General features: G+C 43.3%; 1 protein-coding gene across 8 annotated transcripts in view; it reads left to right on the forward strand.

Annotated features, from left to right (window-relative positions):
- DMD (dystrophin) overlaps window positions 1–17,926 on the forward strand; it is a 1,990,869-nt gene that overhangs the window by 1,833,185 nt on the left and 139,758 nt on the right. For 4 of the 8 annotated variants that reach the window (XM_037127031.2, XM_037127034.2, XM_037127032.2 and 1 more), the window contains exon 1: window positions 14,929–15,047. The exons of the other annotated variants lie outside the window; for them this stretch is intronic. In XM_037127031.2, coding sequence (XP_036982926.1) covers window positions 15,028–15,047 — 20 coding nt within the window. In that variant the 5' untranslated portion in view covers window positions 14,929–15,027. Of the gene's footprint in view, window positions 1–14,928; window positions 15,048–17,926 lie in introns of those variants that run through there. 8 annotated transcript variants of the gene reach the window in all.

The raw sequence follows: 17,926 nt of genomic DNA on the forward strand, positions 1-17,926 counted from the left end.
CATCCTGTGTAATGCACCTTGTTTTCCGCCCAGTTGTATACATTTTTCAATGTTGAATTTGCTTTTAGAGCAAGTGCTATTTTAAACCTTTAAAAATCAACTTTATTAAAGAATAACTTACACCCTCACTGGTGTGGTTCAGTGGGTTGAGTGCCAGCCGAAAACCAAAGGGTCACTGGTTCGATTTCCAGTCAGGGCACATGCCTGGGTTGTGAGCCAGGTCCCCAGTAGGGGGGCATGAGAGGCAACCACACATTGATGTTTCTCTCCCTCTCTTTCTCCCTCCCTCTCTCTCTAAAAATATATAAACAAAAAACAAAAGAATAACTTACATAGAATAAACGACATTCATTTGAAGTGTAGAAATCACTAATTTTGACAGACATGTACCCAGGAGATCACTGCTACAATTAAAGTACAAAACATTCTCACCCTCCCCCCGCAAAGCCTCCTGGTGCCTTTTTGCAGGGCCCTTCTCCCCTCCACCCTTGGCCCCAGGCAGCTACTGGTCGGCTGTCACTACAGATTAGCTGGCATTGTCTAGAACTCTGTATAAACGAAATTGTACGGTATTTTTTGCCTGTCTGTTTTCTTACACTCAGTGTAATGATTTTGAATCCCAGGAGTTTGAAAATCAGTACTTTGTCCCTTTCTGATCGCAGAGAACTCCCTAGGATGTGGATACACCGCAGTTTGTTTATCCTTTCAGCCATTGGTGGGCATCTGGGTCGTTTCCAGTGTGGGGATATTCTGAATAAAGCTGCTAAAAATTGTATACTTGTTCAACCTACCATTAGAAATCTTAATTTGGAGAAGCACACTGCAAAAATAAGTCCACAGGTTTTGTGTGTATTCGTTTATTGTATTCATTTCAGGTGTCAGCTTATAAGCAACTAGATGACAAGAGCCAAAGGTAAATGCAGCAGGTGTCAACTGAGTCCTCTGAGAAAGTCCTAGTCTCTAACATTCTTTTGGTTTTTTAAAGATTTTATTTATTATTATTTTTTTACTTATTTATTTTTAGACAGAGGGGTAGGGAGGAGAAAAGAGAGAGAAACGTCCATGTGTGGTTGCCTCTCAAGCGCCCCCTACTGGGGACCTGGTCCACAAGCCAGGTATGTGCCCTGACTGGGAATCAAACCAGCCACCTTTGGTTCACTGGCCCGCACTCATTCCACTGAGCCACACCAGCCAGGGCTCTAACATTCCTTCTTGACAGTACATGTATATCAGCTCTCTTTCACTATATAACAAACACAGCTGTATTGCCGTATTATTTAACATGGGGGTCAGCAAACATTTCTATAAAGGACCAGATAGTAAATATTTCTGGCTTTGTTGGTCACATGTGATCTCTGTTAAGTATTTTTTACAGCTCTTTAAAAATGTAAAAGTTATACTTACATGGGAGGCTATACAAACACAGGCCATAGGCTAGACTTGGCCCATGAGCCCTGGTTTGTATATCCCTTAACAGAAATACTTATTTACCTCACCAGTTGATGGATGGACCGTGATGTTTTTGTTGTCTGCACCAGCTATTATCCTTTGCCAGGCCTGCCCATGCATCTGTGGTCAAGTAGCAGCTGGATGCGCTGTCATAGCCTAGCTCACATGTCGGATGCTTGGCAGGCTGTCACTTAGGAACAGATGCAACTAGGTCTGTGTGTCTCATCATCCAACAAGTTAGCCCAGGCTTCTTCATTCCGAGACTTGTCAAGTTTCTTCTTGTGTCCCATTTCATTTTCTTTTCTTAAAGATTTTATTTGTTTTTAGAGAGGGGAATGGAGGGAGAAAGAGAGGGAGAGAAACATCAGTGTATGGTTGCCTCTCACACGCCCCCTACTGGGGACCTAGCCCGCAACCCAGGCCTGTGCCCTGGACTGGAAATCAAACCTCGATCCTTTGGTTCGCAGGCCGGCACTCAGTCCACTGAGCCACACCAGCCAGGGCACATTTCACTTTCTGTTAGCCAAAGCAAGTCATATCATAGGGTCATCCCAGATGCAAAGAGTAGGGAAAACTCTACCTTTTTGGTGGGAGGAGATACAAAGTCACACGGCAAGAAGAAGATACCAGGGAGGAAGCCAGGTGTGTGGTCTTTCCCACTATGTCACTAAGTATTTGAGAAAAGTCATTGGCAGGTTCTTTTCTGGACTGAAGAGTTTGAATTTCAGTGTAGATAAAATGAGATATGCTATGATAATTCTTGCTTTGTGAGTAATTATCGCTGGGCTACACTGTGGGTTCGTAGCTTCAAACAGGCAATGGTAGAAATACAGTATCCATAGTCTGGTGATTTTAAAATGTAAAAGATACTGATGAGAATTATAGTTAATTAACCACTTCTTTCTACTGGGAATTTAACGAATGCTGCTGTGATTAAATACTGAAGAAAGAAAGACTGTGACTCCCTTTCTAATTCCTCTCCTAGCTGGTCACTCTTAAGGATAAAATGAAGTGTATTATTAAAGCTATTGTGATTTTTACTCTCAATCTGCTTAATGTCCCCACAGCCATCAATGGTCAGAAATATTTCTATAGTCAGTCACATAAGAATATAAGAGTCTTTTTCTTTCTTTTTATAAGTGTCATCATTATTAGTTTTCATAAACACTTATTCATATAAATTTCCCTACATGTTTAATACAATGAATTTATAGGTATTAATAGAAGGGGGACTATTCAGCCCTCAAGTGTCACCTTTCTGTATATGGCACAGACTTGCCCACGCTCTGTGGCCTAGGCCTGGGCCCCCCCAGCAAGGGTTTTGAATGAGGTTCTGCTGCAGGGTGGGAGCAGAAGGCTTACTTCTCAGTTTGTGTTTTGACATGTGTGTGGCCCAGACAGGCAGCACGCAGTTGTGTATAGTAGTGTGAGCTACTCGTTACTTCCCTTGACAATACATTTAGCAGCAATGTCTTTCCTTCTGCGATGTGGCAATATCACCATGCCATTTGCAATGAAAAGAAAAGGCTGGTGATTCCGAGTCTACTCTCAAACCGCCGCCCAAATAAACAGCTGGCACTCCCTAAAACTTGAAGTGTATTCTCAGCCCCTGCAGAACCTCGTGTGGCTAGAACTCCAGACTTGATGAATGCCTCCCTAGCTTGTTCCCCATCCCGAAGCTGCGAATCCCTCTCCCACCTCTTGTAATGCTCCAGCCTTTACCAGGGAATACAACTACAAGCAGACTCCCACCAGCTTGCTTGCAAATCTCAGGCTAGAGATTACATTTATGCATAAATGTTCAATAGGCATGCAGTCATCCATTCCTCTGTGCAGAAGAGCTCTCTAGCTTTCCTTTTTTGTGAAGATTTTATTTATTTATTTTTAGAGAGAGGGGAAGGGAAGGAGAAAGAGAAGAGAAACATCAATGTGTGGTTGCCTCTCGCATGCCCCCTACTGGGGCCCTGGCCTGCATGTGACCTGACTGAATCAAACCGGTGACCCTTTGGTTCGCAGGCCAGCACTCAATCCACTAAGCCGCCCCAGCCAGGGCTAGTTCTCATCATCTTTTACCAAGCCACAGTGAAAATTGCATTTTATATATCATCCCAGTATAAACACACACATACATATGTATCTATATCTATAAATATTTATCTATACTTGTGTAATAGGAAGAAGAGTTTCACAAAAGGTTACTTACTTACCCTAGGTAATCCCCTCTCATATTTTCCATTCTTTTCTAGTTCATTAAAAACAATATCAGTGATGCTCCACTACATAAATTTCATGACCTACTAAAGGTTCAGGACCTGCAGTCTGGTGAGCACTGCACCACATTTCATCCCCACCTTAGGCCTGCCCACCACAAAGCTGCCTCCTTGGCCCACCTCGCCTTGCTCTGCATAAGATTGCTAGAATTCGGGTGCATCATACCCGTAGCTTATGTTGAGGGCCACTCTGAACACAACTACTAAAGGGAGTTTGCTGAAGGTTGACATCACGCAGTGTCCCCCCACCGTGTGAAAAATCTATGCAATAATTGTATGTAGCTCCAAGAGCAGAATTTAGATTTTGCTTTGCTTCACTTAAAGAATTCTATTCTTTTCCCCTTATCAATCTATTTCCTTTTATAGTTTTTCTCATTTTCTTTGGCCTGCAGAAAGCCCACAGCCAAATTATACACCTTTTCTAAAAACAGTTTTTAAAAGATTTTATTTATTTATTTTTAGACAGAGGGGAAGGCAGGGAGAACGGAGAAACATCAATGTGTGGTTGCCTCTCGTGCGCCCCCTTCTGGGGACCTGACCTGGCCTGCAACCCAGGCATGTGCCCTGACTAGGAATCAAACCAATGACCTTAGCCCTGGCTGGTGTAGCTCAGTGGATTGAGCACAGGCCTGTGAACCAGAGGATCGTGGTGCGATTCCTGGTCAGGGCACATGCCTGGGTTGCAGGCCGCCTCCCACTAGGGGATGCATGAGAGGCAACCATACATTGATATTTCTCTCCCTCTCTCCTTCCCTTTCCCTGTAAAGATAAATAAAGTCTTTAAAAAAACCCAGTGACCCTTTGCTTTGCAGGCTGGCACTCAATCCACTGAGGCACACCAGCCAGGGCATTAAAAAAAAATGTTTTTACATAAGTATGTATTGCATTCTAATTTTTAGCAGGGATACATCACATGGCTTGTTCCCTGGTTTCTTATCATAGTCTTTGTGTTCCTAGCTCCACACTTAGTTGAACAGGGGCTGCATCACTCGTGCATAGTATAAAGGTTGTAAAATAAGCTGTGCTCACAGTGTTTCTTCTGGCTTCAGTGATCAGATTCTCAAGTGCACACACTGCTCACTCACTCATCTTCCCCGACACTGGCCACTCTCCTCACTCCACCACTCCTCAAAGTCAGTCATATGCTTGTGCTGCTACTGCATCCTTTACCTAACGTACCCTCTGCACTTCTAAAAAAAGCCTTCTATTGAAATATGTTAGATACAGAGAAAAAAAGGTCTCATGTTAAGTATAGACTACAGTGGGTTTTCATAATCTGAACACATGCATGGAGTCAGCATCCTGATCAAGACATAGAATATTACCCTTGTGCCCTTCCATTCCTTACCAACACCTCAGGGTAACTACTATCTTGAGTTCAAAAACCATAAATTAATTTGGCCTGGTTTTGTATTTTATAGAAGTAGAATCATATGGCATGTATTCTCCTGTGTCTGGATTTAAAAAAAATCAAACTGTTTTCCCGTTTTTTTAGATTTTATTTATTTACTTTTAGGCAGAGGGGAAGGGAGGGAGGAGACAGAGAGAAACATTCATGTGTGGTTGCCTCTCTCACACCCCCTACTGGGAAGCTGGCCCTCAACCCAGACATGTGTACTGACTGAGAAGCGAACTAGCAACCCTCTGGTTCTCAGGCCAGTGCTCAATCTACTGAGCCACACCAGCCAGGGCTGTGTCTGGATTTTTAAAACTCAGATTTATCCATACTGCTGTATGAAGTTGTTCATTCTCATTGCTGTGAAATATTCTATTATGTGACTGTGCTCTAGTGTATTATATATTCTACTATTGATTGACATTTGGTACAAAGAATGATGTTATAAACATTCTAAAATTTGTCATTTGCTGAATATATGTATGCATCTCTTCTGGAAACATATCAAGGAGGGGAATTGCTGAGTCCCAGGGTATGCACGTATCCAGCTTTTGTAGCTTCTGCCAAAAAAAAAAAAAACTCTTAACACAGTCTTCCAATGTGTTAGACCAGTTTCCATTCCTATCAGCAGAGCCCGAGAGTCCTAGTTGCTCCATATCATTCCCAATACTTTGTGGTGTTTGTCTTTCTCACTCTGGGGGGTGTGCATGTGTGCTGATGTTCTATTAATACATCCTTAATCCTGGATTTTATCTATCAATTTTTGAAATTTATACAGTCTTATGAATTGCCTTAAAGCCTTTATGGAACAATGTGAGGTATAAATACATACACAGTACAATAAGGACACCAATAAGAATCCTCAGCTAATGGTGCCATTACCCAAAATCCTTGAGTCTTGGCTTTCATCCAGCTCTCACATTCAGATGGTTGAAAAGCAGCATTGATTCTCTCTTACAACCTGTCTTGAATTCAAGCTCTGCACCAATTCCCCGAGCTACTTCCCTGGTTCACGCCTTTATCCACTTACCTGGGCTATTGTAAGAATTTTTGCATACATTCCCATTCTGATCCGTGCTTATTTCTTCCCTCACTCAATTTAATTCTATATAAAAATTAAAAATGGCCCTGCCTGGCATAGCTCAGTGGATTGAGCACGGGCCTGTGAAGCAAAGGGTAATGGGTTCAATTCCCAGTCAGGGCACATGCCTGGGTTATGAGCCAGGTCCCCAGTAGGGGGCGCATGAGAGGCAACCACACACTGATGTTCCTCTCCCTCTCTTTGTCCTTCCCATCCCCTCTCTCTAAAAAATAAATATAAAAATAATAAAAATAAAAAATGTTCAAAAGCACTGAAGACACCTATTTTTCCTTCTCTTTCCATCATATGACAAGAGGCTTTCAATTCTTTGTTGACTTCTAAGGGATGAGATTAAGCCAAGCTATTAGAAACTAGATTCTCACACTAGAGTCTTGATATTAACTCAAGAATATGATCTGATATTTGAATGGGGACAGTAGTATTTTCTGCATATGATACAAAACCCAATATTGGCCTGATACATTTTTGAATTCCCAAAAAGCATAATATTATTTGATAAGACAGTAGTATGTTAACATTTTTAAAAACTGGTGCCAGCTTTTAGAGTCAAATTTAAGAAACTGCTTCAGCTCTCTTCATATCCCATGCATAAAGCCTGGTGATTTAACTCTAGTTAGCTTTTAATGGAAACAGTGTTCCCTAATCCCAAGAGGGCAGACTAAGCACATTTCCCTTTATGCTTTAAAACATTTCCCTATATCTGTACTTATAATCTGTCTGACAGTGTACCTATTGAGTCACGTATGAGTCAGTCTTCTCCCCCTCCCATGCTAGCTTGTAAGCGTCTTAAAGTTAAAGGCACATTTGGGTCCCTCCCAGCGAAGGGAACTGATGACAGTGTTGAATGTCTCATATCATTCCAAGTCCACCCTGCAAACACTTCCCAGAGTCTACTAATAGCAAAGAAAAATAAAGAGCTTGATAAGCAAAGACCTAGGTAAGTGCTCCATAAATCCAGCATGATTGCACTCACTTAAAGAGATGAAATAGGGAACTACTTAACGGAGAAGCGTACGTAGTCTAGGTGCAGTACATGGAAAATATTCTCGGAAATTTGTGAATTCATCAAAACTCCCTGCATTCATGTTTTCCTTTCATCTTCAAAAAAAATAAACCCCTTGGCCCTGGCTGGTGTAGCTCAGTGGATTGAGCGTGGGCCTGCGAATTTAGGGATTGTGGTTCGATTCCCAGTCAGGGCACATGCCTAGGTTGCAGGCCAGTTCCCAGCAGGGGACTCAGGAGAGAGGCAACCATACATTGCTATTTCTCTCCCTCTCTCCTTGCCTGCCCCTCTAAAGATAAATTAATAAAATCTTAAATAAACAAACAAACAAACAAACAAACAAACAAACCCCTTGACAAAATAAACCAGAGCTGGAAGGAAAGATTCAGGCCTTGGCGAATCATTCATTGGTTAAAGTGGTTTTTACCTCTGTTTCCCCTTTGATGGATTCCCGTCTTTGTGGGGCATTGCTGCTACATGCTGTCCAAGGCACGTAGAACTTCCCACCAAGAGAACTGCCCCACCAGGGTGCAGGAGATCTTTCTCTTCCATCGTCCCCCACAAAACCAATAGTCACTTACTTTGTCACTGCCCCGGGGTTCTGCTCTCTGACGATACGAATGCGAATACAGCTTTTAACATGTGTGAATGGTGCATATATTTTAACCTGGACCCCAAAGAATGAGAGCTAATGGCGTGAATTTGACTCCTATGGCAGACTTGTGGTTAGCACTTTAACTTGCAAAAAAAAAAAAAATGTTCTTTTACCCACTTGCTTCCTTCTTAAATGTGTGAAAAAACAAAAGGAGGAAAGGTTCCTTTTGCAAACTGCTGAAGGGGAAAAACTGAAACTCCTCGACATCTCATTTCCCCTCACACGCCTGGTCCACAAAATGAAAAGTTAAAGGGACTGCTGGATTTATTTTGCACTATATTTATTACTGTATTCCTGAACATATTGGATTTTCTTTTAAGGAATTATACCTGCACGACAGGCTACTTTGCATTCCAGCCTCCGAATCACGTCCGTAGGCATTATGTCATTTTAATCAGCGATGGCCTCACACAGTATTACCCGGATTTTACAGATGAGTCAACAGTGCTCCAGAGGGGTTAGGTGACTGCCCTCTAAGGGTTAAGTGACTGACTGACTGTAAGGAACAGAATTGGTCTGGAGCTCTCTGCTTGGCTTCCTTAATGCCTCTGCTGTAATATACAGCGACGCTTGCTAAAGATTAAGAAGCTGGTTTTGATTCTGGTACATACTCATCTCCCGTTGGGGGGGGGAACCTTGGTGTCTTCATTCAGTAGCATTTGAATATTAATTTTCCTTATCTGTTTCAATTTAGGATGACTTCCTTGTTCACTTAATTGAGTGGTAATTCCTTTGTTTACTTTTCTCCAAACGTCGAGAACCCAGTCCTAAGTATTAAAAATGGTTACATTAGCATTTAACATTTTTTTATAAAACTCCAGCATTTCAGAAAGGGGTAATTTAGGCAGGCGTGTATGTAGAATTTTGCATTTTAATTAAAAAATCCCCTCAAAATGAAATGAACCTCTGACAGTAACAGATGACTATTTCTAAAAGCTCTGCGGTCCTATTTGATGTATGTTCAATATTTTCTTGTGGATAATAAGTCCTACGACTTGTTTCAAGAAAAGTGACAGGAGTAAAACAATTAAAAAAGACAAAGCTGCTCTTTTTTAATCATATGCTCATACATAAAACTGGATTGTGAATTATTTCTGGAGGAGCAATTGACAAAGTACAAGTAAATCACTCAAAGAAGTAAAACTGTCTTGCTTTTTTTTTCTTTAGTGTTCAAACCAAACCTCTATCCTTGTCCAATGAAGAATTTCCTCCAGCAAATACATATTCACAAAGTATGAAATATGGACTTTGTGCACTTCCTAAGGCCTAAGAATAGTGTTTAAACTAAAATTTAATATTTTCTCTGACCTCCAATACATGAATATAAGAACATAACTTAAAAATAATTTTCTGTTGTAGCAGACTATCCATTAATCATTCCTTAGATACTATTGGCTTTGTGAGTTTTCAGGTGAAAAGAAAAACTGTAATTTCAAGATTGATCAGAAAACTTGAGCATATTTATGGATTTGAAGAAAACAAAGTCTGGCAAAATAGAATTTTTGTAACCCCCTCATGAAGTCAAGAAGGACAAATCTTTCAACATCCATGTTCCTGTGAAAATTCTTCCAGTGATAAATGGCTTGATTGGGTAGATCAAAGGGTTAATTTGTGATTTCAGAAAAAGACTGTGACTTCCCTTATTTTTTTTTTTTACTGTGGTGTGTGGGAGGAAGGTAGAAAGAGGCCCCAGAATGAATTCACTAATTGGGGTTTTCACCTGCTGTGAGTCTAATCGAATACAAAGCCTTATTTGTAGCTGAAGAGGAAGGGAGATTATGCAGAGTGTCAGAATTTCTGCCTAGTTTTGAAATTCTTGTTATTTGGCACAATTCTGGAAAGGCAGGCAAATAGTTACAGCTTTGAGCTGTTGTTAAGGTGGACCGGGAACGCTGTTGTCATATCGTGTTGAACCACCTTAACCAGTTATCCATTTTTAGCAGGAGGTGGTTATGGGGCAGGGATATAGCTGGCAGGCTAATAGGTACTTGGAATTCTTTCCCATGAAGCAACCACCGGCCTCTGAGGTTAATGAAGTGTGGCTTTATTTTAGTGAAGATGCTAAACTTCACATCTTTTTAGATGTTCGGGTTGATATACGTGGCTCTGTGAAGCTTTGAAAAATCTTATTAAAAGAAAACTACATGAGAGGAAGACTGAGTTTGACTTTATCTGGGGCCTGTTTGGTGAAATCCCTGGTATAGATGGCAGCTGGCTCGGAGAGCTTTGCTCAGCCCGGCTTACTCTGCCCCCCTGCAGGGGAAGGGCCTGGAAAAATAGGCTCTTGTGTGCATGTGAAGTGCCCTGTGTCTGAATGTAGAGGACTCTTCGTTTACTAGTTAATGCAAACTGACTGGATATTCTTATATCCCGAAGATATTGGTTTCAGATTTATCTAAAGGGATTGTTACACGTATTTTAATTAGTACACCGTGGTATTTGCCCTAACTAGAAATGACTCACCATCATTGTAAGCATTTGTTAGATGTCTCCTCCACTGTCCGGGGCTAGTTCTTGTTATTACGCAATGAAAACCATGGAGTCCGTAGGCGTTTACTGTGTATCCAAATGTTGAAACCTTATGATAAACTATGCATTGTATTATGCTTAATCGAAGCAGTATCTATATTCCAAATGGATTTTTCTAAAATGATACTGGTTTCTAAAATGACACTACAATTGGTTAGGAACAAAAAGCAGTTCAGGGAAAGGCTCTTGGAGCTAGAGGGAAGCTGGACCCTCGGAGGGGGGTGGTGAAGTCCCTCAGGGCCATCCCCAGGGCCAAGTCCCTCAGTGAACTGCACACTGTTCAGTCTTTTTTGTTTTTCTGCTCCTCATTTTGACACTGGTAAAATCAGGCTAACATTGAAACCACAAGCAGCCTGAAAGGGAAAGTGCTGTTTGTAGAAGATCAGAGCTGCCTGGCCTGTGCCCTTGGCCCTTGACGCTGTCCACGAGATGGGCTCATCCAAACTCGTGACTCCACAATGTTGACATTTCCAATCGAGAGCTCCAATCTAGACATCTTCCCTCAGAGCTCCAGACTTAGATGTCCAACTGCCTGTAGGATCCCTTCACTTAAATAGCATGCCGCCACCTCAAACTCATCATCTCCCCCAGATCCTCTTCTGCCTGAACCTGCCTCTTCCTCTTAGCCTGGTGAATACTATTCATTCTACAATAGTGATCCTCAACCTCACCTGTGCATTAGCATCATCCCATCAGACTTAAAGATCCCAATGCCCAGGTGGTGAGACTCAGGCAGATAGGTTTTTTAGCACTCCCCAGGTGGCCCAGCTTGAGGACCATCACCCTTGCTCTTCCCTCTCTCACATTCCTACATGCAATCAGTAGTTTTGAATGAATTTTATTATTTCTTCACTGTCTCTGCCACAGCCATCCTGTGGGTCCCCATCAGGAGCGCAGGCACCTTGGATCTGGGTTCTGAATTCCAAACTCTTCTGATCCAGCCCCACACCACTGCCTGAGCCATTTTTCACAACAACGAGTCCTTTAAAAAGCTCCCCCACATCTTTCATGAGATAGGTCCAACTCTGGACCATCACACTAGGTCCTCAATTTGCCCACCTACCTCTGTAATCTCCATCTTCCACCTTGTCTCCCAAAGGGCAACAAGAACATTGCAGCTTTGGGCCCCTTTGCTGTTATGTGAATGGCGATAACTCCTGCTGTTACCACCATCCATAATTGTTGACTTGCCTTTATCCCCCAACAGCCAGAAGCTCCATTTGGGACCTCCACAGAGGAGGCTTCTAGAAATACCTGTCCAGTGAATGAGCCTAGTCTCCTTTTCCACTCCAACAGGTGGTCCATAGTCAGCATCCCATCTACTGCCTCAGAGGGTGGATTTGACTGGGTGGGTTTGCTCAGGGCCCTGAGCAAAACAGATGGTACATTCAAACGTGGTACTTGAGGAGAGTGTGGTAAAAAGCGTATTTACCAAAATCTGGGCAGAGTAGGGGAAAGAACTCGAGCAGGAAGACGGAGTGGTTTAAGGAACCTGGAGAATGCTGTTGCAGTAGAAATGACCACTGAATAAGACTTGTGGTTGTGGATAAAGGAACTCGGACATGGCCAGGCTCAAGGCCAACGAGAAGGAGCTTATAGAATAAATACCCAAACAGCTCTCTCCCGCTGCCCTTTCATCTCCTGCAATAGGCCTTTCATCATTGCCTCCCATTGGCTGAAAGCAAAGGGAAGCCAAAAGGCAAGCTAGCCTGATTGATGCCATCCACAGAGGTCCAGCCCCCTGGGGCACAGAGAGAACGGAGAAGGGCAAAGGATAGAGCTAGAGGGGAGAATGGGGGAATGTCCAGCACAGCCCCTTAGGTCAGAGAGGTGCTCGGTTTTCTGAAATACTTACAACATTTAAGTGGTTCAAAGACTGGAGTTTGGGATATAGAAAAATGTATGGGGTCGCCTCCCCAGACCTTATCCCATCTCATTCTTTCCTTACCCCTATTTCGAGCAAATTCACTATCCGCTGCTCTCAGCCAGCAAACGAATCGCTTATGAGCACACAAGGACAACACCGATCTTCCCCTGAAAATAAAAGAAGCCACGCCTCGCCACGGCGGCATGGGTCTTGCAGCCAGACCGAGTTCCAATCCTGGCACGGCCACATTCTAGCCAGGGGGTACTGGGGACAAATGGCTCATGGTAGATTCTGGACACAGGATTTCAACGTAAGTTTTTGTTTGGTGGCAGAGCCCTTTCCTGCCTGCATTCACATCAAAACAGGAATAATACAATAAGGGAAGGGGCTACTATAAATAAGCCATTAATGTATTATCATACATGGTATCACTATATAAATGAAGATACATAAGTTATGTTCCCTTCTTAATGCCTTTCCCTAATAAGCAGAAGTCATAATCTGAATGAGTTGCTAACAGCCATGGTGATGCCCATGTCACTTCTTAATAAGACTTTCAGTATTTAATTTTTTAAATAATATCAAGACTCAGGAACAAGTCTTCAAGTTCCTATAACTGTAGTCTAAAAAAGATCTTAAAGATCTATTTTTGAGGATTGCCATCTGTCAAATTTAAGGAAAAAAATCTGAATAGTGATTTTTAAAATTTTCCATTCCCTTTTTCTAAGTGGTTTCTAGTAGTTTCCTAATTGGACCCTGAGAAAATAGACAAGCTCTTATATTTTATAGAAACATATCAGAAATCTAGAATCTTAAGTAGGTAATTAAAAAGCGTAAAACAACCGAACCAAAAAAAAAAAAAAGAGAAAAGAAAAGGCAACGCTGACTCACCACACAGGGGATGCAAACCTGAATTCAATTGATTTCTAACATTTACAAATGCCCCTGCTGTGACGTTTGTGCCTTTTCACGGAAATCAACATAAACTGTATCTAAGTCATTTGCCATATTGACACAGAGATTACATCATTGATCATTGCAAAGGCCTGCACTTGCTCATCACAGAACACTTGTCCTCCAATCAGAGAGAGGACCAGACCTAGAGTCTCCACTTCGACCCAGGGACAACCTGACCCCAAGCGAATGGAGTCCTAGTGTGCCCCCCTCAGACCGTTATAGCAACTGCCTCCACAGCTCAGTGGCTGAAAATCGCTAGAAGGCAGCACTAATGAATGTCAGCCTATCAAGCAAAATGCCTGAAGAAATGCCCTATTTGCTTTAAAATAGCAATACCGGTCATACCTACATGCACATGTCTTTCGTGATAACGTTTATATTTTTATTTGGTTTGTCAGGGTAAGGAAGAAACTGGGCTCTCCTTCTCCCTTTCTTTGGCCAAAGAAACTTTATTTCTTGTCTCTGGTGCCACGCTGTAGCAGACGGTAAAAGACGGATTGATGTTTAGAGTCCTTTCAGTTTTTATATTCCACAGGAAAAATGTTGAACGAGAAATAAAAGATATTTAAGCGGGGGGGGGGGCATGTTTTGAACTCTGCACTGAGTTGGCGTGAATCAGCCAGCAGAGAGAGTGAAAAGGAAATGGTTGAAAGAAGATAAGTGAAGCAGGCCAGCAAAATAAATGGAGAAGGAGGGACAAAGAAACCACGAAAGGAGTTTAACTTAAGATTCTCTTTGGACTCCAATGGAAGATATATGGAGGCTGCAAAAAAAAAAAAAAAATGCCCGTGCTAATGAAGGCTTTCTTCTCTTCGAAGTAGTTACAAGCTTGAAATAATTTTGCATAGTTAACCTGTGTCATCATATTGCAAACTCTAAGATTAGAAATCCCGGAATTCTCTAGGCTCTGTAACTTTCCCAACCAAATCTTCCATTGGAAATGGTTTCCTTTCAGATTTCTCTAAAAGAATACTGAAAGACCAAACTGTGCCACCCCATTGGTGGTGGTGTTTTATTTCGAGAGTCTGTATTGGTGGTTCTCAGACTTCAGCGTGCTGCGTTTTCTGATTCAGGAGGTCTGGGCTGGGGCCTGGAAATTGTCGTTTCTAAGAAGTTCCAGGTGATGCTGATATGCTGGTCCCAGAACGACACTCAGAACCACTGCCGTATCACAAATACACGTACAAATGCTTCTCAAGCAGCCTGTTAGCTCCTGATGAGTGTAACCTGAATTTCAGGTCCTTACAGCCTCACCACTTTAATGTTCAATTGGGGGGGGGGGGTGAAGTAGAATTATGCTTATGATTTTTCTCTTTCACTCTCTAAAAGGAAAACTGAGCTCCCGCACTTAATGGTCTGCGATGAGGTCATTTGCACCTAGGTCATTTATTTAGGCAACAAGTAGTGTTACTGGAGGTTTTAAGGACTGCTAGCAGGGCGGTGTGTGCCTTCCAGATTCCTGGGACTACCTTAAATCCCCTTCTCTGTTGTGCTTTCTTTTTCTTTTCTTTTTCCTTTCCGCTTGGAAAGCCCCGAGTGCGGGGTCTGCGGGAGTCCGGGTTCCCCAGGTCGCTGGTTGGGGGCGGAGCCTGGCCCGGCCCCGCCCCGTCCGTCCGCAGCGCCCCCTCCCCGCCCGCCCCACCGCCGCCTGCCAGCCCGCCTGCCAGCCCGCGCCGGCTCCTCCGCAGTGCTTTCAGCTGCGAGCCTGGGCGGCGGCGGCGCTCGACTTTCGGGAGCTCGGCAGCTCTGGGAAGCTCACTCCAACGCTTGCCCTCCCCCGACCGAGGACACTTGCAGCCATGAGGGAACAGCTCAAAGGGTAAGTGCAACGCGGCCCCCTCGGATCGCCGCAGTCCATGCACTTGTGGCACGAACAGGGGGCAAGCCAAGGGGGCCGAAACTTGGGTGAGCGCGGCGACTGGACCCCGGGCTGCAGGCAGCGGACGTCGGGGAACCTCTCCCGCGAGTCCCCGGCGGCGCCGCGGCAGGTGCGCCCCTGGGGCTTCTCCTGGCGTCGGGCTCGCGGGGAGCCCCCTTCCCCTGGCTTTGGGACGGGCTGGGAGAGAAAAAGCTGATTTCTCACCGTACCCAGAGGGGACAGTGCGTTCCCCACGCGGGGATTGGGGCCGCTAGAGCTTTTTACTCCTTTCCGGGCTGTCTGTGTGGACGTGAGCCAAACAGGCTGTTCCTAAATCCTCGCTCGACCTCGCAGAAGGAAGCGGGGCGCGCGGCTCTACCTCCCTCTGCACTGCAAGTGCCAAAAGGTCAACTTTCTGCCTGATTTCTTCTGAGAATTCCAACTGACATTTCCCTAGCTGCATTTTCTCTTCTGTTCATCTCATGCCCCAAGACTTGCAGAAATCAGGAAAGAAAGAAAAAAACAATCTAAAGGTTAGCATTCCAGGATTTGACACAGAGGATCGAGGGTTTTTTTTTTTTTTCCTTTTCTTTTCTTTGACCTCTGGGGTTGAGTGTGGAGTCATTTCTGAGTGACCTTCTCTCGCGTTTCCCCAGGTGTCTGTACTTGTCTTTAAGCAAAGTTTGTCGTTCCCGATCCGATCGTGCCAAAGAAAAGGGCAGGATACTTTGTTTATTTCAGTTACATTTGAAGTTAAGTTTGACGCTTAAATCAAAGGGCTTTAGTTGCCCTAGGGAGGCACCTTATTAATTATAAAATGCTTTAAGGTAAAAACATTCATCTGATTGAGGTGGTGAACCAAAGTCTTTCAGTGAAATCTACATTCTCCCTTGGCCAACAAGCTCTTCCTGGTCTCTTTGCTTCTAGATCTTGTCACCTCTCCTGTCACCCCTCATGCCCCTTCTTATTTCGCTTAGATTTGTAAACATTTCCTTGTTATCTATCCCCTCTTTGGAGGATACAGTTGTTCTTGGAGAAGCCGGAAGAGCAAATGAAACAACGCAGTGTATATGAAAGGTCTCTGACCCTTGATCACCGTGGAATTGGTTTCAGTCATCATTGTTTGATCTCGCATTGGACACGACCCTGAAGTGAAATTGTTTTGGCCAAAGTTGAGGGTGGGTGGCAACTAGCCCTGAAAAGCAAATAGAACGGAGAACAAGTAACAGCTGGAACAGCTACCAATACAATCATCTTTGCCCTGGTTTGAGCCAAGCAGACTAACATGCTAAATATCCCAGGGTAAAGAAATGGGGACTAGAACAGGATTTCTGATACTTTGATTGACACCCACCCTTCTTAACCCACTCCCCACAGTAGCAGAAACTTTTAAATATATTTTCCCATTCCCACCCTGCCAGTATTCCAGCAATGCAAGCCAAGTTCAACATTCAGCGTGCAAATGCCAAGGTTCCTCTAGCAAAGGAGACTGATCCCCAGATTAAAGGGAAATGATGATTTTGTGTGTGTGGATCAGTGGCCTCCAGATTATATAGGAAGCCAAACTCTAATCCTCTGCAAATCACAAGAGAACCGCTTCCTTTTTATATCGCTGCTTATCGATTAGTTTCTTCCCTGGAAAGTAATGGAAAGATATATATATATATATTTTTTTAAGGCAGCTGTTTGGAATATTTTCAGTACCAAATAACCATGGTGGCAGAAGAAATCTTATTTTAATTAGGCAACTGCCATTTCCCGGCAAAAGCAGTAGAAATTTGTTACTTTTTATAAGTGTTTAATGTTTGTTTGTAAGAAACTAAAAAAGCAGTCTCAATAAGTCTGACTATTCCAGCACTGACAGCAGGAACAGCTCTGAGGCGACTATAACCTTGCACTTGAAACTGAAGAAGGTGAGAGAAAATTTAAATTGTATTGTAGGAAATGAGGTCAGCCCTGGGCTCAGTAGAGTAATGCATTAATTTCTTATTATTGACAAGTAGGTGTTGCCGGGGTCTTTTGTCACTTTCAGTGATTTTGTATTTTAATTTGCATCAGGTTCTTATCACAGCCTCAACAAGAGGGGAAAAGAGAGATTATTGAAGTTTGTACCCGTAAAAGAGAGGAAGTCAGAGTTTCAAGGAGGTTGCGAGAGGGGTCTCTGATGCCAGGCTTTGGAAGCATCAGGGCCAAAATCAAGATCATTTTCAGGATCGTTTCTGAAGCTGGTCTCTGTGTTAATGTACACGTAGAATTGTGATCAGCGCTGAGCATCACTGGTCTCTGGAAGACTGGACAAAGATGTACCCATGAGCATGGGAATAGGTTTCAGAATTTCCTTTCTGCTTGGGCATGGTGTATGGGGAGTGTGTTTCCAATATGCAAAATGAAGCACGGAAAAAAGACAGTTTCCAAAAATAGTCCCACCTACCTTTCCACCACCACCTCCCCAGCACAGCATATTTTTCTATATTGTCTGTACATCCCAGGTGAACCTGAACTGCTTCTCATGGAGCTACTGAGAATTCTCTACTGCGAGTGAAGACAGACGTAGGGTAATAACTAGAGCTGTAAAATCTGTGTTGGTCACAGCAGAGCAGTCGGTGTGTTTGTCCCGTAAGGTACAGTATAGATATGAATTATGCAGATCTGTGCCGAGCAGTTCATCCCGTTCATATTCATCTCTCCTGTCTATGGGGGGGGCGTGGTTTAATACTGGCTCACTAGGACCTAGATTTCACCACAGATTGAAAATACCCACATACAGTGAAGTGACTCTTTGGTTCATACAGTTACCAAGAAGTCTGGTGGTTTCAGCTATGTTACCAATCACTTTTTAG

Source organism: Artibeus jamaicensis, unplaced genomic scaffold (assembly GCF_021234435.1).
Source record: "Artibeus jamaicensis isolate MK-2021 breed Jamaican fruit bat unplaced genomic scaffold, CSHL_Jam_final scaffold_1283, whole genome shotgun sequence".
Taxonomy (NCBI): Eukaryota; Metazoa; Chordata; class Mammalia; order Chiroptera; family Phyllostomidae; genus Artibeus; species Artibeus jamaicensis.